We start from the raw sequence: 22,076 nt of genomic DNA, 5'->3' as shown, positions 1-22,076 counted from the left end.
TTGTTGTAGTTAGATGTTTTTGTCTTAGCCATCCTTAATATCTTCATTTGTTCTAGCTATAGGTTTAGGATTGTTAGCCCTAAATTATGGAATTTGGGATTTAGTAAAATGAGTGATCGATTTAAAAAACCTTAAGCAAGGATGCATCAATTGAATATAAGTGCTTCTTCTATATTTAATGAATCACAAAACTCTTTTGATAGAAGTGGGAAAAAAAAACTTAATGATAATGGTTCTCTCTATTATTGTGAAACAAGGCTTTGTTGAAGGTTTCACAAACAACCAAAAATCCAAGTAATTTTTTTTTTCACTTATCCTTTGCCGAGGTATGATAATTATATTATTAATGTTTTATTTATTTATTTATTTTGGATTTTCTTTCTTCTTAATATTCTGACCTTTGGGTTGTTCTTATTGGTGTAGGATCATTTAAGCAATTATAATTTCTTTGTTTAGACAAATGGATACAATGAATGACCAAAGAATCTGTAACAACATGACAATTAACTATTGACCAATCATGAGATTAACATAATTAGTAACTGATTATAATTGAAGGAATAACTTACATAATAAAATAAAAATTTAGGAATCCAAATGTTATAAATTTTTTTTTTAAGATCTATTGGCCACCTCTACTATCTTTGAAAGACCAAATTAAATGTTTACTCAAAATAAAATACAAGTCATTTGAGAATCTTGATGAATAATGATGGATGGGGCAAGTAACACCCATTTATATGGTCACACATCATGAAGTTCAAAGAACAAAAGAGAGGTTCCATAGAAAAAATTCATTGTATTGATGATTATGAAAAGGATAATATTTACAGAAAACCAATTAATTAACTAACTTCTACCTTTGAGAAACACAATTAATCAATATACTATAACAAGTGGCAAAGAGTACTTACAGTGAACTCAATACAATTTTCACAAATGAATTTCATCCTTTAAATATCTTTTTACACTATATGAGATTTAAAAAAAAAAAAAATTGCTGTATTTTTGTTTGGACTATGTGTTCTCCGGCGAATCTCCGTTATTTACAACAGAATCGTCGAATTCAGGTATTGATCCTTGTATATCAGACCCATAAATATGCCCCATTTTGGTCCTTTTAGTTTCCAGGTACCTCTTGTTTTCCTCGGTGATTGGTGTCAACACAGGAACACGCCCTACCACTGCCAAACCATATCCTTTAAGACCAACAAACTTTGCAGGGTTGTTAGTCATAAGCCGCATAGTTCGAACTCCTATATCCCTCAAAATCTGCATATTTCATCATTATTTGTCACCACCAACATATAATAAGATTAGCTAATTTTCCAACTCAAGTTTTCTTATTCATAGTACCAACTTTTTGAGATACATTCTTGCATCACATTACTAAAGGACTTCATTTTTCATGTATTATTGATGTAAAGTTTCTACACACTCAATTAATTATAGAATGCATGAAAATTCTAACCTGGGCACCAATTCCATACTCACGAGCATCAACAGCTAAACCAAGTTCTATGTTTGCCTGAACCGTGTCGTGACCTTGATCCTGCAAATTATATGCTTTAAGTTTGTGACCAAGTCCAATGCCTCTTCCTTCATGACCTCGAAGATAGACAACTACTCCTCTACCAGCTTCTTCTATTAACCGCATTGCCAAATCTAATTGGTTGCCACAGTCACACCTAGCTGATCCAAATATATCCCCAGTTAAACATTCTGAATGTACTCTTACTAGCACATTTTGCCCATCTCCCATGTCTCCCTATGAACACAAGTAGTAACTCAAGAGATTATAATTCAGAAGACATTATTCATTTAACAATTTAACATGAGTGTCCTAATAGCTATGTAGAGAAAATGAACGGGGTACTACAAACTAGGCCATTTTTGAAAAATTAACACTGAACTGGATATATACTTTTTAAATGAAGTGGATTGGTTCAGTTTTTAAAGATGAATAAGATTTTTAAAATTAGATTAGTTTTGTGCAGTTATCCACTTTCTATTTATATATGAATCAATTTTTTTTTTTCATAAAACAAACCAATCCATTAATTGATATCTTTTTGCAAAATGGACGGATTCATTTTTCTTTTCCTTTTCAAAACAGATTGGATTTTATAATTTAAATCAATTTGAGTTTTTTGCACACCCCTACCACAAACTAGGTGTATCTATGAACTCTTTTTCTATAGAACTTTCTTACCTTTACAACAGCCACATGTTCAGTTCCATCCAACTTTGAGCTATAACAATATGCTTGAAATATGCCCCATTTAGTTGGCAAGCGAGAAACTGAAGTTCTTTCAACCAATTTTTCTCGCTTTCTCCGATACCTTGAACAACACGCATGCAGATCACATCATTAAGTGAATTTGGTTAGCTTATAAACCATGTTAAAGTCATCTGTTGAATGCATCTAGCAGGAATTAGCAAATATTAAGACAAGGAACCAAAATCATTTACAATTTGTCAAAAGTGAAGGTAACGCAAAGGTGATTGATTACTAAGTTACCTTATCAAATCTGTTATTGAGACAATTGGTAAGGTGTATTCCAATGCTAACTTTCTTAAATTGGGCAAAGATGCCATAGAGCCATCATTTTCATCCACAAGAGCCGAAAGAACAGAAACTGGGGGCAAGCCAGCCAGTGCAACTAAATCTACTGAAGCTTCGGTGTGACCTGCCCTCCTAAGAACTCCACCATTTCTGTACTTGAGAGGAAACACGTGACCTGGTTTTCTGAAATCTTCTGATTTGGACTCGCGAGATGACAGAGCAATAACCGTTTTTTGCCCTATCTGAAGCTGATACACCCGTGGAAGTTCCAGATTTTACATCCTAAGGTAAAACAACAGTGTTTCACAATCTCAATGATTCCTTTTGAGCTTCAAATTTATACAGAAACGTAGGATAATTTGTTATAGAAAAAATAGGCTTCAACATGCACTTTGAATGAGATACTTACCACTGTGATAGTGAAGGTGGGAGCAGAAGAATCCTCGTCTTCAGTCTCTGGTGACATAAGAGGGAGGTTCAGTCTTTGAAGATCCTCCTCTTTCATGCCAACAGATACGATCCCTGATCCGTGCTTAATCATAAAGGCAATATCCTTGGGACTAGTAAGAGATGCTGCCATTATAAGATTTCCTTCAATATCGCCATTTTCATCATCTACTACAATCACAAACTAAAAGGAAAATTGCACCAGTTGTTAGATTAATCTATCATACTCAAAGCACTTATTTATGAACTTTTTCAAGAGCATCTTTATTGTCTGTGTACTTAACTTATACATAAGCTTATTTTGGAGAGTCACCTCATTGAGACAGCTTTTAGAAAAAACAATTATTCCTAAAAATAATCTATACAAACATGCACTAAGGCCATGTTTGGACTATAGCTTATAACTAATGGGATAATTTTCCGAGACTAAAATGTTAAGTTGGAATTTACAAGTGTTGCAAGGAGAAGTCAAATAACAGCAGTGACACAAGTTAGTTTTAAGTCATGAGTCATGATTCATGATTCATTTTATTATCCTGTAAATGCTTGTTAGTGTTGTGTAACAATAGCATAGATCCAACCAACCTTTCCTTGGCGTAGTGCATTAAGGGCATGTTCAATGGAAGAGTAGCCTTTAGAGGGACAATCTGGATCACCCTCAGCATCACTAACAAAGAAATCAGTGGTTTCGGGTGTTATTTCAGCGTCTAACGTTCCAAATGGTGCTGAAGAATTAGACTCGTTATTTAAGGCACCTAACAGGGATCCATTCTCATTATTCTTCAAATTACTATCATCTTCTACTCCAACTGCAGAAAACCCAACAGCACAACAAGTTGAGTTCCACACCTTGTTCTTCCATAGACCAAGTCTTGCGCTATGTTGAATACCATAGGAGCGATGCAAGCTGCGGATAAAGATTTAATACTCAGATTAATTAACTTGAATTTAGCAACAAAAAAAATGACACACGCTAGTGTTACGTAGAGAATGTAAATACCTTGAACTAGTGATGACGTGGGAAATCAAGGGGTGAGGGAATGAAGCAGAGTCCATAGTCTGGAACTTCAAATTTTATTCTCAGAAACTGGAACGAGACACAAATTTAATTCGTGTTATGTAGAAGGAAATTATAAAAAAGAAAAAGAAAAAAAAAATGAACCTCTAGTTATGGATGTGTTTGGACAAAGAACTGTTATCCAATATTTATAGCTATACTTTAGCAAAGAGTAAGAACCACAACCTTTTGTTTTTTTTTTGTTGAGTTTGACAACCAGTGGTGTGACTATGGTCTAGCGGTTTCTCATCTTAAACAATAATTGCTCTCAATTGGTCAAAAGTTATTATTATTCTTATATATCTAGCATGTCTTCTATATCTCGTTGTCATCTTAATTAATAATTGCATATATATTCAACTACTTGATGTCTCAAAAAAAAAAAAAACTACTTGCAAAACAAGAAACTCGAAATTTTTTTTATAAAAATGAATAGTAACACTTTAATTAGGAGAGGACGTTGTTCCTAAAAGAGTAAAATTGATCCAAATCCAATTGAATGGGCCCTGAGATAGGTAGTAAAGCATAAGGGGTTGACCCGACCAAAATGAAAAGGGTTTTTCTAAGCATTAGTCAAACAAACGAACAAAACAAATCCAAGTACGGTACCGTATTGTCGATGATGACGTGACATACCAGTTCTCTTGGCTTTATTTTGTTGATCTCATTTCTCTCACAGAAAATGGTGGCGGAGAAAGCGATGCTTTAGAGGCTCAGTTCAATGTCCTTCTCTCTCTAACATAACACAAAACAAAACTATGTCTCACTTCTTCCGAGTCTCTAACGTTAAGAGTTCAGTTAGTTAAGACCCACTTCTCTCTCTACACAATTCCATGTTGGGGGTTTGATCCCCAAGCTGAGTGCATTTGGGAATGGCGGAACCTTCCACTTCAGATGTTTCAGTCTATTCCACAGACAACAAGTTCTGGAAAGGGGCATTTGCTGTCGCTGGAATCATGCTTACCCTCGTTACTTATGGTGTCTTGCAGGTTTCCTTTTTATTTCATTCATCTTTTCATATGTCATAACACTGGACTGGGATCTCTCTCTCTCTCTCTTTTATTTTATTTTATTTTTATTTTTATTTTTATTTTTTTTTCTGTTCTTCAATGTCGTTGTTATTATTGTTATCGTAGAAATGCATATTCCGGGGAACATTAGGTAGTTCAAAACCGAGTGTGAAATTGGGTGACCTGTGAGGATTTCTTCTTAAATTTGGGAGCCATCTTCATTTTTTTTTCCCGATAAAAAACATTTCCATCACTTGGTCCAATCAAAGTTAACCGTATCAATTGTCTCCCTCTTCTTAATGAATAAAATCTTGAGCTTTAGCTGTGACTGTAGTTAAGTTAGAGCCTATTTGGATACAAGTTTTAAGCACTTTTATGAGCTTCTCTACCAAAAATAAAGAGTATTTTTCGGTATGCTGTTAAAAGTGCTTCTAAACTTGTATCTAAACAGACCCTTAGTAATATAATCTTGGTTTGGTAATTTAGAATACAATTGCTAGTGTTATTTGAATACTGAACATCCATGGAAAATCTGTATTTGAGGTTATAGTATTGTAAAACATAAAAAGAAAGAAAATAAAAACTAGTATTTGCAACAAACACTCATTCACCTAGTGGCTAGTCGGATAAGGCTTATGTTGTTGTACAAGCAACAAACTTGAATGGGTTGCTAGTACTCTTGGTTAGAGTAGTCTTACTTTTTAGTAATTCGATGCTTATTTTGCTGTATAATTTATATACAAGGTATGAGTAGGTTGAAACAAATTAGACCAAGATTTCTTTCTTTTGAATGGATGGCATCTAAGTTCTCTCATAATCCAACATTTATCTAGTGATTTACATTAAATAGTTGTTTCTGCAGGAAAAGATCATGAGAGTACCGTATGGGGCAGAAAAAGAGTATTTCAAGTATTCACTGTTTCTTGTTTTCTGCAACCGCATCACAACATCTGCTGTTTCTGCTGCTTCTTTGCTGGTATGTACATGCAATATGCAGAAATACTGTTGTGTGCATGTGTTGGTTTGACAAATTTTGCAGTGTTTGAATTACACGATACCTTTCCTGTGACTACATTTGTTCTTCATAATTTTCAATGTTTCTTACAGGCAAGTAAAAAAACGATGGACCCTGTAGCTCCCATTTATAAGTATTGCCTTATCTCGGTATCAAACATACTAACTACAACTTGCCAGTATGAGGTAAGTGTCATATTTTCTGTATGCCTGTAAGCTTGGAAAGAGTTGCTAATATTAATGGTTATAATTTAGTAACCATATTTCCTGGAATAACTATTTTCTTTTACAGGCCCTTAAATATGTTAGTTTTCCCGTTCAGACCCTTGCAAAATGTGCAAAAATGATACCAGTTATGGTAGGTCAAACTTAATACTGTACCTGATTATATAAATTTCCTTTATGGATATGACTGGATGGTTTCTATGTTCATTATATCACATAGCTGGTATTTGTCTTATACCATTGATTTGCACCTTATTTTCACTTTCTCAGTTTCTGCTACTTTTACTGATGAAGAATGGTAGTGGCTACTTTTTGTCATTTTTGAAAAATAAATATTTTAAGCTCTGTGTGTGTATCCATAATGGTATGTGATTTCTAGTACTAGTGGCCCCTTTCTTTGCTTAGATTGGGACAAATCCAGAAATACTAAAAAGTGTAAAGTTCATAATTGAATTTTATTATTTTACCTCACAATTTTGCAGTCATTCAATTATCTTAAAAATTTTGGTTGACTACTTTTCTAACTGGTCAAATACTTGGCCTGATTCTCTCTTTCTTACTGTCTTTATCTTGCAGTGTCTAGATCAGAAAGGGAGGAACAAAAATGCTAACTGATGCATATTCAAAAAAATAAACTGACCATGACAAACAAGAATCGCCTATCCTCTAGATTCTAAGCTGGGGTTTTAAATATAATACCTTAGATTGACTAATTAAATGATTTTAAAGTTGAAGCAGTTTATACATGAAAATGAGAAATTCACTGAGGCATTAAGTTGTGGTGCACAGGTTATAAAGAAGCCTAAGAGGATAGTGTATGAATTTAAAGTGCTAAATAATTTTTTACTAGTCAGCCAAGTTGATTATGATAGTAAAACACCTTGTTATGTGTAGAATGAGGTATAACTTTAGTTTGAATATTTATTCCTATGACTTCCTTATATTCTTCTAAATTCTAGAGTAGCGGAGACCTTGTGTAGTCTGTCTAGATTATCTGCTGAGTGATGCCTACCCCTTTGTTTTTCTTCATCCTACATTTAATTATGTTCTGAATCCCATTCCCTCTTTCATGATTCATATCTTTTTCTATTCTTGCACCTTGAGTCCTTCTTCATTCCTCCTTTTGTTTGACATACAGGTATGGGGTATTCTCATTATGCAGAAGAGATATCAGGGGCCTGACTATTTGTTGGCCTTTTCAATTACCCTTGGCTGCTCAGTATTTATCCTATATCCGGTAATTATTGTGTCTTTGACGATATTTTTTTCTACTGCTTTATTACCATCTGTCTTTATGTGATTTTTTTCTACTGAAGAGCTGACAATGAATACCCATATGATACCATATTAGCATTCTTCAGTGATTTGATGTTGCATGTGGGTGGTACTATTGTTTTGGTAATAAAGAGGACTTTTATTGAGGATATGATAAGAAAGTTCGATGAGTGAGAATATTTTTATCCTTTAGACAGAACCCAAAGAAATAACAAGGCTTTTGAATCATCAAGAATCATTATAGAAAGACTCCCAAGTTCTAACCAATAAGCTATATGCTCTATTTTGTCCCAAAGAGCTGGAAGTTTTAAACTAATAAAAATTCTGACATTGTTATCTACTCATATATACCAATGCAAATAAAGCATGATTTGCTTGGACAAGTTTTACCCTTATGCTGCCTTTGGTATGTGAGGATAACAAAGGTTAGGATTTGAAGGGAGAAAATTTTCATAAAATCAACTGTTTTGAGCTGTTTAATATCAGAATTAAGAAAATTTCCAGGGACTAAAGGAGTAATCTTTTCTCCTATTTTAAGGTTAAATTTTACTCCAACTAAGACTAGGTTAAGAATTTTCATATTCATTCCTAACTCTATGTCTCACTTACAATAGCGAGAGTTCCAACTACGGCTGCAGAATGGCTGGCACCCTTGATGGCCACATGATAGCACTAGCACTAAGACCATGCAACACAAGCAATGGGGTGGGGGGGGGGGGGGGAGATCCCAATCGGTGATTGAGCCTTAACCAAATCAATTCCAATTCCATTGTTCCAATAAGCAAGACTGGAGAATGTGGATGCAAAATCCATTGTGGTAGAAGCCATGAATAGAGATTGTATTGCACACAGAGGGTTGATGACCTCAATGGAGTGGGTTTAACCTGTATTGAAATCTATCAAAAATCACCGAGTTGCTATATAAGTGCAACTACAGGAGGTTTCCATGGACGGTGGATATTTCTGTGGGTGATATGATTTTTACTTGACTTGAAAAAATGATGACCAAACACAATGAAAAATTAATTTTTGATCTGTTGATATTTCAAGAACTTTTTAGTGCATACCTGTTAGGCTTACTGAATTTAATCTTATAACAAATTTCTAAACTAGTCATCCCAATTGATATTTAAGCATGCCAATGGGTTCTGCAATTTTTGTTCACTACTCATTGTCGGTATCATAACTGGAACCCATTTGACAATTATAAGTTCACATACTAGTTTGAGTTCTTGATAGCATTGACCCATCGGGAGAGAATATGCACTTTTGAACAATTGGGTTATAAACCATTGGGTTGATATTGTTTTTTTTGACTCACAATTCTGACCAGATTATATGCTTATAGCAACTGATAGATGGTTTTTGTTGACATGTTTTTCTCACCCATGTTCCATTTAGCATGTAAAATATAACAAATTTCACTTTCTTACTCTAACACTGGTGGTATTCCATAGTAGGCTAAAGTAATGCTTGTGTTTTTTTATTTTAGGCAGGAACCGACATAAGTCCTTACAGTAGAGGAAGGGAAAATACAGTTTGGGGCATTCTCCTAATGATTGGCTATCTTGGGTATACTGCAGAACTTGATATCTCTTTCTGTCATGTGTGATTTTATATATTATTTGAGGGGGTCCAAAAATCTAATATTATCTCCACTCATTGTGACATGAAGGTATTTTATTTGTTCAACTGTTCTCATTGTTGGGGGAAAAAATTAAAATTATCTTGCTCACCTAAAAGTTTGAATAATTTCTTGCATGGAGTAATTTTTATTTTCCCGGTTTACAATGTTCAGAGTTATTATGGGCTACAACATAATCATTGTGAACTTTTTTGGTTAGCTTGAGCTGTACTGGTGATTTGAAGCATACATTATGTAGTTATAATCTCATTTTAAAATAATTCACACTTCTTTACTTTCAAACACTTGAATACATGCATATACCAACTTATTTTAAGAAATTATCTTCAAAGAAGTTTCACATACTAGTCACTCATTGAATTAGATTCCAAATTTTTGTGTATTAGGTTTGATGGCTTTACAAGCACATTCCAAGATAAGCTGTTTAAAGGCTATGACATGGAGATATATAATCAGATATTTTACACAACATTGTGTTCTTGTATTCTTAGCCTGACAGGTTGGTTTGAAATTTTATGTTGAACATTAAACTTTGTCATACACTCTTGTCTGGTAATGTAATATGAATATTTGTTTGCTGGGATTGTTGATGACAAAGCTTTATGATACATAATTTTTTCTAGAAGTCTTTGATGGTTTTCAAAATTATATAAGTTGTACATAGGGATGGCAATGGGGCCCCATGGGGGCGGGTAATAGTAAACCCGTCCCCAGCCCACTGGATAAAAATTGGCCTCATACCCACCCCATATCCGCGCGGGTATCCATTAAGTGGGTATCCATGAATTTCTTAAATACCCACGGATATCCATGGATATTTATAAATTTTTTAAGAAATTTAAAAAATTATATTACAAATAATTTTAAGTTTATATTTAATGTTATTGAAATATTAAAAATAAAAATTCAATGTTGATTTTGAACTTGTATTTAACGTTAATTTTGTTGAAATAATAATAAAAATGCAAGATAATCAATAACTTAAAATACATCAATCTCACAAGTAAGTGAAAGTCTCATCACAAAACTACAATAATTCAACCTTATAATTCCAAACGAAAGTAAACAACTTAAAATACATAAATCTTATTGGTCCAATCAAAGCTAGAAAATTAATCAAATTACATCCAACATAATTCTATAACATGTTTAACACATGTTGGTAACTTCATCAACCTCACTTTTATAAGAAAATAAGATGAGAGAGTGTAGTTTTAGAGTTATGTGGTACAAGGATAATTAAAATATTTAAGAAATATTATTAAACGGGTATCCGCGGGTATGGATATCATAATACCCGCCCCCGCCCCGTTTATAAACGGGTAAAAAATTATCCGTCCCCATTATCCGCGGGTACTCAATTAGCCTATCCATTTATTATCCGTAGCGGATTTTACTCGCACATATCCGCTGGTGCGGATATTTTTGCCATCCCTAGTTGTACATGAAGAGTTGAAGGATGAACTTATTTAACACAGTAATGTTTAACCCTCAAGCATTTGAATCGTGAACCTGAAACCTCTGCATTGGTATTTCTTTTGCTTTTTACCCTTCCTTCCTCTTTTTCTACTTTTTTCTGAAATGTGAGTTCTTATATTTTTCCATTTTATGATTATTTTTGCTTCAGCTTTGTTTCTTTTCCTGAGTCATAGTTGGAAATCCGATCTTTTGACATCTGATATTTTTATGTAGGTCTTATCATACAAGGACATTTAATACCAGCAATAGAGTTTGTTTATCACCATCATGACTGTTTCTTTGACATAGCATTACTTTCGACTGTAAGTAAATTGCCTCCATCTGTTTTAAATTTTAAAATGCTTTCTCCTTTTTTGTTTGTTTTAAGATATTTTTTAAATAGATACCAATCCGTCTATAGTGCTTTTACGGTTTACAGATATTTCCCTTTGGCTTCGAAAGCTAAACCAAAAATGTTTCCCATTTTCTTCATCTTCTATTTCACTGAAGAAATTTCCAACTTATTGGGTTTCACAGGTTGCGACAATTAGTCAATTTTTTATTTCCTACACAATTCGCACTTTTGGTGCTTTGACATTTGCAACCATAATGACCACGAGACAGGTAAGTTGCACAGAGAAATGTAATTGTCATTTTCCAAACAATTGTGTAATTTTTTTCCAATATTTTTCATATTTCTTATTCTAATTGTTGCAGTTGGTGAGCATTATGCTGTCATGTGTGTGGTTTTCCCATCCTCTTAGCTGGGAACAGTGGATTGGAGCTGTAAGACTCACTTTTACCTATACTGTAAATTATACTGAATCTAGTCATATTGCACTTCACTCGTATATCACACCCTTTCTTTACCCCTACATGCACTTATTTTGAACCATGTGAAGATGGATCAAAGCCTACATATTTGTGTGACCCAATTGTCTATTTCCTCAATGAATTCTGTGGTAAGCATTGTAATAGCAGTACGTTATCAGGTCATTGTCTTTGGCTCCCTTTATGCAAAAAGCTTCTCGCGGAAAGCACCTCAAAAGACAACCCCCTCTGAAGCACTTGTGCAAAATGGGGATTCAAATAATTTGAAGGACAATCCGTGACTGAGATGGAGGTAAATTTTACTGAGCTGACACCTGATAATGTCTGCAGTGGTGGGGTGGCTTCACTTTTAAGTTCAGAGTTGGACATTCAATATTGAAGATCATGGATAGTTTCACTATACAGAGTTTGTTTGACTTAAAATCCAGACAGCATCAACTGCAGCTAGATTCGTGGATTTTGATATCACAGTCATAAGAATAGAGAACTTGAAATGATTTTAACCCCGACTTTTTTCCGTAGGGGAGATCAATTATAGACTGACTAGAGCCAAAAGATGTTTATAGATTGAAACTTGTACAATGCATTTGCTTTTGCAAAGTTGTTACTTTGTTCTGTTTTTCAGATATGTGTAGAGGACAGATATTTCTAGGACCCATTCTTTACTTAATACCGTAATTGGCAATTTTATGATGGTATAATATATAACATACTGTGCAAAATTATAACAGGCATGGATTGTACTAACATCAGGTAACCTTGATTCCCAAGTTCATGCTGCATATACCAAGTGGTTTTTATGGTAGGAAAATGCTAATTAATTAAGTTGTTAATAGTGAGTTCGAAGAAATTTTCCAGATTGGTTTTATTACCTGATGATCAGAGAAGTAAATGTAAAACCATTCAAGCTTATACTAAGGGAAGGAAAGAGAAATTGGAAAAAAAAAAAATTGTTGACCCCAAACGCCTGAAGATCACCATGATCAAGAAGCTTTAGAAATGGAAAATTTTCCGTGACGTGTCCCATCCAAATGCAATTGGTAAACAAAGGGCTTTGAAACCAATTGGTGCCAAGCAATGTAATGTAATGCCAAACTCCGAAAGCTTAGCAGCTTGCCAGTGTGTTTGGATACCGTCCTGCAAGATTTAATGCATGTAACTTGTAAACGATACAATATTAACATGTCTGGTTTCAATTCTCAAACACAAAGTCAAATATGTATAGAAGATGCAAAAACTAGTTTTTTCAAAGTCAATATTGGATACCGCTCCATATAAAGTTGATTACTGATCTACTATCCTAACTCCGGGTTTGTGGCGTGGACGAAGCCATCTTCGTTTAACAGGAATTAGCACAATTGTTACTTTTCAAGTTATAATGCCTGCTAGTATGAAACACTTCATCCAATACTCTCATTTACCAAATTGTGGTAACTATGAATCAAAGTTCAAGTCGTGTTGTCAAGCTTTTCAATACTATGTTGTGCTAACGGAGTGTGTGGCGTTCCGCTATGTTGAGCTTCTGCAGGGGTCAGAGCAGGACTAGGAGAATTTCCAAACAATTGTAACATCATATTCGGGTTTGGGAGTGCAGGGGTGGTAGCTGTCTTTTGTGTTCCACTATGTTGTGCTGCTACACGGGTCTGAGCAGGACTTGGAGAATTTCCAAACAGTTGTGACATCATATTCGGGTTTGGAGGTGCAGGAGTGGTGTCGGTAACAAATGCGTTCGCCACCGGCGGTGGCGGGTACCAATAAGTTGACTGCTCCTGTGAAGGGTAATATGAATGTTGTGAAGGAACATAATACAACCCTTGTTGTCGTTCAGGCATAACAGGGAAAGTATACTCTTGTGGCTCCACCGCCTTCCTTCGTCGCTGAAATCCACCTAGTTCTTTACATGAAGCAGGAACATGACATGATGGCACCTCCACCCTAGTAGCAGCAGGGGGAGCTGGTGCAGCAGACTCAGTTACACGCTCATGCTCGTTAGATATGGTGAGGATTCTATTAGCCTGCTCCATCAAATTTTCTACAGTCCACATACTCCGGCCTTCTGGAGATGCCATATAGGCCAACAATTCACCCACGTCAGTCTGTAAAACACAAGTAATTGTTGTAGACAAGTTAGAATAATAATAAGCAAATGTGAACCTTTGAATAATAACCAAAAATGACCTTACCATCACTGAAAAGTGTGCTTCATTTGGGTCTATGTACAACTTGGTTTTCAGCTTATACCACCTCATGTAATCTGAATTTGGACTCAAGAGTCCAACCTGCAATGCAGTGGGTTGAAAGTGTAACTTCCTACGCATTTCCCAATGCTGAAGAGCTGGGGCTAAAATGCGGAACCAGTTCTCATGCTCTTTCCCACGTAGTGTCAATCCATGCAAGTCGACTACTTGACTTGGAGCTTGTGGAATTGGTTGTTGGAAACCAAACTGTCTCATAACCCTATCAGGCTGATGCCACTCACAACAGTTAAAGCAAATGAGAGGAACAACAGACCCCCATATAGCCATTCCCTCGGTGCATATCAGAGGCATCTGTTCGATCAAACTCTTTGGATAAGGCTGCCAGTCAATCTGTAAAATAAAACTTGTTAAGCATCACTAAAAATTCTGATTTTTTTAAAATGGTACCTCCCACAATATCCAGAGATTAAGGAGAATAATAAATATATCCTTTTTTATACAATTTAACTAAAATAGTTCATCTTTTAATAAATGCATTTTACTTTTAATTATAGCAGTTGAATAATTTATAAAAGAGTAAGTAAATCAAGAAAAAGATAATTGATATTACATTAAAAAGTGAGAAGAAAATCAATCATTTTGAAACATTTTTTAACTGTTAAAATTGCATTCATTGCATAACGGAAGAAATAAGAAAACATATCTTACTTACATAATTCCTTTTCATCTGATCAAACTTTTTACGATAATAAACTAGATCATCGCGTGCATTTATACCAAGTCCATGCTGAGACCATCTACAATGAGGATAAGTGCTATATTAACATAGTAATTATAGCTAAGAATTCATATTAGTTCAATATAAAAATTAATTATTACCTCATACCAACGGGTGAGGCATCAGGAATTGACGGTGACACCTTGGGAGCTATCATTTTAAATCTCTCCCATGCCCACAACTGCAATAATATCGTCAATCCACCAATGGAGGAACATGCATACTCGGTAGCAGTACACAATTGACGATACAAATAAGACAGGGCAGCAGCACCCCATGCATACGTCCTAGTGACTTCAAAGTCACGTAAAAATTGCAAGAACCTCAAAGGAACGTAACTAGAACTCCTATCAACAAATATGACACCCCCAATAAAGCGCAGAATCCAGGCTCTAGCATATCGACGCAACTTTTCAACATCATTTACGTGGTCTTCAACATTTGTAAAATTCTTCTCTAACCAACTTAACTTAATTTTACCTCCTTTAATCTCCGTAGGGCGAATTCCTAACAACTCCTCACATAAAGCTCTCCAATCAGCACTAACATAGCCAAGAAGTGGGAGACCATCGACAGGGAGGCCTACCAACAATGCAACATCTTGGAGAGTAATGGTACACTCTCCAAATGGCATATGAAATGTATGTGTTTCAGGTCTCCATCTCTCGACTAATGCAGAGATTAGACCGGGATTAATCTTTATGAAACTCATGCGGGCAAGCCAAACAAAGCCAGCTTGTTCTAAAAATGGTACAATCTGGTGAGGAACTCCCTCGATACCCTTGTTGGTTGGGCTAGCGCGTCTGATTACTAATCTTCGATCTTTTTCTTTGTTCCAAACATGCTGAGAGACATGCACACTTTGCATGTGTAATAAGTCTCCCTCTATTGGTCCACACACTATACGTGAACCACCTTCAGACGAGGATGACGCCATCTACATTAAATTAATTACATAAGCAAATAAACTAATATAACAAATAATTAGTAGTAATATATATAGTATTAAAGTGAAGAAAAGTTAAAAAAAATAAAATTTGAAGACGTCAAAGAGGGAGGGTCAACATATTTTAGTAAAAAAAAACTAAATTATTCAAACAGGAAACAAAAAACTAATACAGGTGAAAAAAATATTTGAAAAATTAACTAAAAACTAAAGAAATTCATCAAATTTATTTAATCAATTAAATTAAAAATATAGAAAAAATATAATTAAATACAAATATATAGTAACAAAGTAAAGAAAATTATAAAAAAAATAAAAATAAAATAAAAAAATTGAAGACGCCTTAGAGGGAGCGTCAGCATATTTTAGTAAAAAAAACTAAATTATTCAAACAGAAAAAAAAATGAAACTAAATTATTCAAACAGACAAAAACTAATACAAGTTAAAAAAAAATTCAACTAAAAAAGTAATAGCAAAAATATAATTTTATAGCAATAAATAGAATAAAAAAAAGAAATTTATAAAATGAAGATGCACCAGAGAGGAGCATCAAAACGTTTTTAATGAGAAAAACTAAATATAGAATAATAGAAAAAAATAACAAAATTAAGTATGAACAAATTAATAATAGAAAAAAAAAATTAAAAAACTGAAAACGCACTGGTAGTTTGCATCAACAGTAATAAAAAAATTTAATCTATATAATATGATCTATAACTATAGCATTAACAGTAATAGAAAAAGATTAATTTATAATTCATGTCTTTATCTATAACTATAACTATAATAAAGAAAATAATTTTTTTCTTTGCACACAAATTTTCTTTTTAATTTTGTCCTTCTAACTATTTCTTATATTACTCTACAAAATACTTACACCCTTCAATTAACTACCTACTAATAATTGGTGTTCACTTTTAATTTTTTAATCTTAAAAATACGCTTCATTTCTAGCAATTATTAAGAATGGTCTAATGGTCTTCAAATCTCTTGAATCTTGGATTTAATAAATAAAAAATGTTAAAAGGAATAACTTTAATGTAATAAAAGTCTTAAAAAAAACTAATTTTCAACAAAGTCGATAGATATTTCTGTCAATAACATAATATAAAAAAAAAATATATCTGAATCCTAAATCCTAAACCTTAATGATAAGAAGTTGAAGATAAAATATACTTGATCATAAGTTTGAATCCTAGTGTTATCATTGTAATTTTAAAGAAACTTATTATTTTTATTATCAGAGACATAAAGTATCTTTTTGAAAAATTTAAAACTAAGTAATTAAAACATGGAAAAAATTAATCCAAATAGAAAAATATATTAAAAAATATATTTGAAAAAATATATAAAAAAATATGAACCTAATAACAAGAATAAAACACATTGATGAAAAAAATAACACAATATTAATGAAAAAATATTTAAAACATAAATGATACTCACATCAAATAAAATAAAAAATTTATACAACAGAATAATAAAAAAAACAATAAATTACAATAAAGATTAAATTCTAAAATATGAGTTAACTAATTAAGAAAAGATGACCCACCAGCATGCTCCGCCAACAGCATAATAAATAATAATAATAATAATAATAATAATAATAATAATAGAAAATTAAAAACAATAGACAAATTTAAAAAATAATAATACTATCTAACAATCAATGGACAGATAAATCACAGCCATTAAAATTTATAAATTATACAAAATCTAATAAATTGAAAAAACACATACTTATGCATTTTAAAAATTATTTACTAACCTCTGATGAAGAACAAAAGGGCTATCGGACAAATCAGCTTTCCTTAAACTTTTTATAGGTAATACATCTTAATAAGAAACAAATAAACCAGACAAAAGTATAAATAATTTCTAAATATTAAAAACAAAATAAAGAACTTAACAAAAAAAAATAATAATGCTTACCTGAGTGTGGCGTGAACAATCTGAGATTAAAAATGAAGGAGACAAGGGTTGAGAGAGAGAGAGTAAAATTAAGTGATGGGACCAACAATATATATAGCGTAAAAAAATTTATCCCTTAAACTTAAGACGCTATACGCTATAGCGACCATTTTGGGTTACAGCCACGTGCCGGTTTTTAATTGGAAGAGACCGGGGTGAGTAGAGTTTTTTTTACATCGGTTTGCTTTAAGTACTGTACCGTAAAAAATAAAAATAAAGTTGGAATCAATTAATTTTGATGTATTTAATTTGAAATAGACTTATAAAAAAATTTACAATTTAAGCCAAACTGATGAACAACAAGTTGGTCAGTTCAAATTAATTGATTTTTCTATAAAAAAATTAGCATATTTATATTTTTTAAAAACATATAAAACTCATGATTTCATTCAAATTGAAATATAAATATAGTATTAAAAGAGTGTAATTGGTTTAATGTATCTAGTTTATATGTGAATGTATGAGTAAGTGTTTGGAATGAAGAAACGTAGGTGAAAAGTATGAAGCTTGTAACAAAGGCTAGGAAGCTTCGATGCATTGGCTACTGTTCTTCCTTTTCCACTTCCTCTCAATATTCTCACTCTCAATTTCGTTATGATAAACGGAACAGTCTGAACCCAATCAGCGAGGGTAACAATTTTGAAGAAGCCATTGATGTTTTGTGTCACCAAAAGCGCGTCAAGGAAGCCGTTGAGTTGCTCCATCGCACTCATCATCGGCCCTCTGCGCGCGCGTACTCCACGCTCATTGCCGCTTGCATTCGCCATCGCGCTCTTGAACTGGGTCGGAGGGTGCATGCCCACACCAAAGCTTCAAACTTTGTCCCCGGGACTTTCATTTCCAACCGTTTGCTCGATTTGTATTCCAAATGTGGGAGCATTGCGGATGCCCAGATGCTGTTTGATGAAATGGGTCATAGGGATTTGTGTTCTTGGAATACCATGATTGCTGCCTATGCTAAACTTGGCCAGCTTGAGCAGGCAAGGAAACTGTTCGATGAAATGCCCCACAGAGATAACTTTTCTTGGAACGCTGCGATATCTGGCTACGTCAGCCATGATCGGCCTCGGGAAGCTCTAGAATTGTTTAGAGTAATGCAGAAGCGTGAGAGGTCGAATTCAAATAAGTTTACCTTGTCTAGCGCCTTGGCTGCTTCTGCTGCCATTCCTTGCTTGCGTCTTGGGAAGGAAATTCATGGTTACTTGATAAGAACCGAGTTGAATTTGGATCAAGTGGTTTGGAGTGCTCTTTTGGATTTGTATGGCAAGTGTGGGAGTTTAGATGAAGCTAGGGGTATTTTTGACCAGATGGTGGACAGAGATGTTGTTTCATGGACTACCATGATTCATAGATGCTTTGAAGATGGAAGAAGAGAAGAGGGGTATTCATTGTTCAGAGACTTGATGCAGTCAGGTGTTAGACCAAATGAGTATACGTTTGCTGGAGTTTTAAATGCATGTGCTGACCATGCTGCTGAACACCTGGGAAAGGAGGTGCATGGGTATATGATGCGCGTAGGGTATGACCCATGTTCATTTGCTATAAGTGCCCTTGTTCACATGTACTCAAAGTGTGGGAACACAAAAGTTGCAAGAAGAGTGTTCAACCAGATGCCTCAGCCAGATTTGGTATCATGGACTTCTCTAATTGTTGGGTATGCTCAAAATGGTCAACCAGATGAGGCTCTTCATTTCTTTGAATTACTTCTACAATCAGGTACTGAGCCTGATCAAATAACCTTTGTTGGGGTTCTTTCGGCGTGTACTCATGCTGGGTTAGTGGATAAAGGGTTAGAATATTTCCATTCAATAAAGGAGAAGCATGGGTTGATGCATACTGCAGATCATTATGCATGTGTTATTGATTTATTGGCACGATCTGGCCGATTCAAAGAGGCGGAGAACATCATTGATAACATGCCCATAAAGCCTGATAAATTCCTTTGGGCCTCCTTACTTGGGGGATGTAGAATACATGGGAACCTTGAACTGGCTAAAAGAGCAGCAAAAGCATTATATGTTATAGAACCAGTAAATCCAGCCACCTATATCACTCTGGCTAATATTTATGCTAATGCTGGTCGGTGGACCGAGGTAGCCAAAGTTAGAAAGGATATGGACAATAGGGGGATAGTGAAGAAGCCAGGTAAGAGCTGGATTGAAATTAAAAGACAAGTGCATGTGTTCTTAGTAGGAGATACATCCCACCCGAAAACAAGTGATATACATGAATTCCTAGGAGAACTCTCAATGAAAATGAAGGAAGAAGGCTATGTTCCTGACACAAACTTTGTGCTACATGATGTGGAGGAGGAGCAGAAAGAGCAAAATCTTGTTTACCACAGTGAGAAGCTTGCTGTTGCCTTCGGAATCATTTCAACTCCTCCAGGAACTCCAATCAAGGTTTTTAAAAATTTAAGAACTTGTGTAGACTGTCACACTGCCATCAAATACATATCAAAGATTGTTCAAAGAAAAATAATTGTGAGAGATTCAAATAGGTTTCATTGTTTTGAGGATGGAAGCTGCTCATGTAAAGACTATTGGTAATACTCCACATCAATAGACACGCCAAACATTGACTGAATTGCTGTCCTTGATCCTTGATTCTGACAGAATACACAGCCTTTAACAGTAGTGGCATTGATTAAATTTTTTTTCCCTCCTTTTCTATCATTTAAATGGTGTGTTGCTTTCAAGCGAAATTGATAGATATCCCACTGCTACCGGATATGAAATGTTCAATAAAGATCGAGATCTTCATTAGGCAGGAACGGCCATCGAGAGATCTATAAAACTGGTATCTTAGAAGTTAGAAGTATATTTTACAGATATATTATTTATCTGGATTATGTAATAACAATAATGGTGGATGCTGTATGTTTGAAATTGCAGTACTGATCACTACCCGCATGCATTGGCATCGTTGGCTTTATTTGGTAGTTCTGAGTTATTGAGGCAAGTGGAGACTTAAAGCAAGGTCAAATATGTGTGGCAATTTTCCAGACAATAGTGTATCTTTTTTTCTATTCTCTTCATTTTTTTTATTCTAATTGGTGCAGTTGGTGAGCATTATGCTGTCATGTGTGGTTTGCCCTTCTTCTTAGCTGGGAACTGTGGATTGGAGCTGTAAGACTCGTGTTTACCTTTACTTAACATTATAGTGAATTGAGTCATATTGCACGTGCACCCTTAGATCACGTCTTTTCTTTTATTTATCCCTACATGCACCCATTTTGTACCATGTGTAGATGGATCAAAGCTTACACATTAGATGCGTGACCCAATTATCTATTTCCCGAATGAGTTTTGTGTTAAGCATTGTAATAGCAGTACATCGTCAGGTCTCCCTTTATCCAAAAAGCTTTTCTTGGAAAGTGCCTCAAAAGACAACCTCCTCTGAAGCACTTGTTCAAAATGAGGATTCAAATAATTTGAAGGACAATCCATGACTGAGATGGAGGTAAATTTTACTTTGTACTGACACCTGCTAATGTCTGCAGTGATGGTTCGGCTTCAGTTTTAAGTTCAAAGTTGGACATTCAATGTTGAAGATCATGGATAGTTTCACTATACAGAGTTGGTTTGACTTAAAAACAAAACAGCATCAACGGTAGCTAGATTCGTGGATTTTGGTATCACAGTCTTAACAATAGAGAACTTAAAATGATTTTAACCCCGCATTTTGCAGTAGGGGATATCAATTATAGACTGACTAGAGACAAAAGATGTTTATAAATTGAAATATGTACAATGCATTTGCTCAAGCAAAGTTGACATTTGTTCTGTTTTTCGAAAATGTGTAGCGGAGAGATATTTGTTTGTGGTAATTTCTAGGACCTATCACTTAATACTGTAATTGGCAATTTATTTTACTAACATCGTAGAGAGGTTGAATCCCAAGCTCATGTTGTATGCACTACGTGTTTTTTACGGCAGGAAAATGCTAATTAACTAGGGAAAAGACATTGATTAGTTAAATTAGCGAGCCACATTTTTTCCCTTTTAAAAAATGTTAGTGTGGTAGTGTTGTGATCATTTGTTATTTAATTACAGAGAATCTTTATGTGTACAAGTTTCGGTTTTAATTTGCGCATCACAAAATATTCAGGTTTTGGAACTCCTAGTTAAATACAATCAGCTACTTGAATTACTTGCGTGGATATAATCATATAATCAGAAGTTATATTTTAAAAAAAGATGTCTTGAATGTGATAAAACCAGACGCATCAAGAAATATTTTGGATTTTAAGGTGCTCTCCACTAATTAGAATGGCACAATTTGTGTCAGTCTGTCAGATTCATACATTCAGATCCATCATTTAGTTCTCGCAAACAATTATTTTTAGGTTACAAGATATTTCTTAATCAGATATTATTCCCATTGCAAGATTTTAGAACTTAACACCACATTTTTAAATGCGACGCTAGGTAAAATGAATGATCGAGGAGCAGGAAGGTAGTATGAAAACGGTGCGTTGAGTGGACGATTGCTGGTGAGTTTAATTTCTCTCCGTTGAAAAAATATCTACAATCACGAGCATTTTGTTTATTTTGAAAATAGTTTCTTTTACCAAAATCAAGCTTTTTTTCTTCTACAGATGCAAAAATTTTCAGGTGGAATGATTTAATTTTTAAAAATAAAAAACACA

The 22,076-nt window shown here is 34.2% G+C and overlaps 4 protein-coding genes across 12 annotated transcripts; 2 read left to right on the top strand and 2 right to left on the bottom strand.

Annotated features, from left to right (window-relative positions):
- Positions 1-861: 861 nt before the first annotated feature.
- Positions 862-4,193, bottom strand: RIBA3 (monofunctional riboflavin biosynthesis protein RIBA 3). Its single transcript, XM_020369010.3, is given in 8 exon segments — positions 862-1,272; positions 1,472-1,768; positions 2,213-2,342; positions 2,522-2,799; positions 2,801-2,848; positions 2,976-3,197; positions 3,599-3,920; positions 4,014-4,193. Coding segments are annotated over 8 exon segments (1,608 nt in total). The 5' UTR covers positions 4,070-4,193; the 3' UTR covers positions 862-1,017.
- Positions 4,194-4,501: 308 nt separating this feature from the next.
- On the top strand, positions 4,502-12,236 carry LOC109806492 (UDP-galactose/UDP-glucose transporter 5). Its single transcript, XM_020368915.3, has 11 exons — positions 4,502-5,059; positions 5,943-6,056; positions 6,188-6,280; positions 6,387-6,452; positions 7,458-7,556; positions 9,087-9,166; positions 9,626-9,738; positions 10,932-11,020; positions 11,235-11,321; positions 11,415-11,483; positions 11,690-12,236. Exons 1-11 carry the CDS (start codon positions 4,943-4,945, stop codon positions 11,807-11,809), a joined length of 1,047 nt encoding a protein of 348 aa, XP_020224504.1. The 5' UTR covers positions 4,502-4,942; the 3' UTR covers positions 11,810-12,236.
- A 419-nt stretch (positions 12,237-12,655) lies between these two features.
- Positions 12,656-17,777, bottom strand: LOC109806736 (serine/threonine-protein phosphatase 7 long form homolog). Of its 2 annotated transcripts, XM_029273030.2 has the most exons (6): positions 17,387-17,777; positions 17,223-17,289; positions 14,606-15,441; positions 14,439-14,523; positions 13,712-14,116; positions 12,656-13,624 (listed from the first exon to the last, which is right to left on the bottom strand). In XM_029273030.2, the coding sequence occupies exons 3-6, from the start codon at positions 15,439-15,441 to the stop codon at positions 12,977-12,979; spliced, it is 1,974 nt and encodes a 657-aa protein (XP_029128863.2). In that variant the 5' UTR covers positions 17,223-17,289; positions 17,387-17,777; the 3' UTR covers positions 12,656-12,976. The 2 variants fall into 2 exon arrangements, with proteins under 2 accessions (XP_029128863.2, XP_020224825.2); XM_020369236.3 differs by lacking the exon at positions 17,223-17,289.
- Positions 17,778-17,848: 71 nt separating this feature from the next.
- LOC109806753 (Pentatricopeptide repeat (PPR) superfamily protein) lies at positions 17,849-21,327 on the top strand. Of its 8 annotated transcripts, none has more exons than XM_083064598.1 (4): positions 17,849-20,224; positions 20,320-20,382; positions 20,487-20,553; positions 20,928-21,327. In XM_083064598.1, the coding sequence occupies exon 1, from the start codon at positions 17,926-17,928 to the stop codon at positions 19,972-19,974; it is 2,049 nt and encodes a 682-aa protein (XP_082920724.1). In that variant the 5' UTR covers positions 17,849-17,925; the 3' UTR covers positions 19,975-20,224; positions 20,320-20,382; positions 20,487-20,553; positions 20,928-21,327. The 8 variants fall into 8 exon arrangements, with proteins under 8 accessions (XP_082920724.1, XP_082920723.1, XP_020224851.1 ...); XM_083064597.1 differs by having other exon boundaries at positions 20,769-21,327; XM_020369262.3 differs by having other exon boundaries at positions 20,320-20,404.
- The last annotated feature ends 749 nt before the right edge of the window (positions 21,328-22,076 follow it).

Source organism: Cajanus cajan, chromosome 10 (assembly GCF_000230855.2).
Source record: "Cajanus cajan strain Asha chromosome 10, NIPB_CcT2T_4, whole genome shotgun sequence".
Lineage (NCBI taxonomy): Eukaryota > Viridiplantae > Streptophyta > Magnoliopsida > Fabales > Fabaceae > Cajanus > Cajanus cajan.
The sequence above is the reverse complement of the archived record's forward strand: the minus strand, read 5'-3'. Positions and strand labels throughout refer to the sequence as shown.

What these genes read in the sequence shown, in the direction of transcription:
- LOC109806736 (XM_029273030.2), bottom strand. Translation starts at nt 15,441, where the DNA reads ATGGCGTCATCCTCGTCTGAAGGTGGTTCACGTATAGTGTGTGGACCA. An exon ending in GCCTCACCCGTTGGTATGAG is followed by an intron (nt 14,524 to 14,605) that starts GTAATAATTAAT and finishes TCCTCATTGTAG; the next exon opens with ATGGTCTCAGCATGGACTTG. An exon ending in ATCAGATGAAAAGGAATTAT is followed by an intron (nt 14,117 to 14,438) that starts GTAAGTAAGATA and finishes TTTATTTTACAG; the next exon opens with ATTGACTGGCAGCCTTATCC.
- LOC109806492 (XM_020368915.3), top strand. Translation starts at nt 4,943, where the DNA reads ATGGCGGAACCTTCCACTTCAGATGTTTCAGTCTATTCCACAGACAAC. An exon ending in TTTCTGCTGCTTCTTTGCTG is followed by an intron (nt 6,057 to 6,187) that starts GTATGTACATGC and finishes TGTTTCTTACAG; the next exon opens with GCAAGTAAAAAAACGATGGA. An exon ending in CTACAACTTGCCAGTATGAG is followed by an intron (nt 6,281 to 6,386) that starts GTAAGTGTCATA and finishes TTTCTTTTACAG; the next exon opens with GCCCTTAAATATGTTAGTTT.
- LOC109806753 (XM_083064598.1), top strand. Translation starts at nt 17,926, where the DNA reads ATGAAGCTTGTAACAAAGGCTAGGAAGCTTCGATGCATTGGCTACTGT.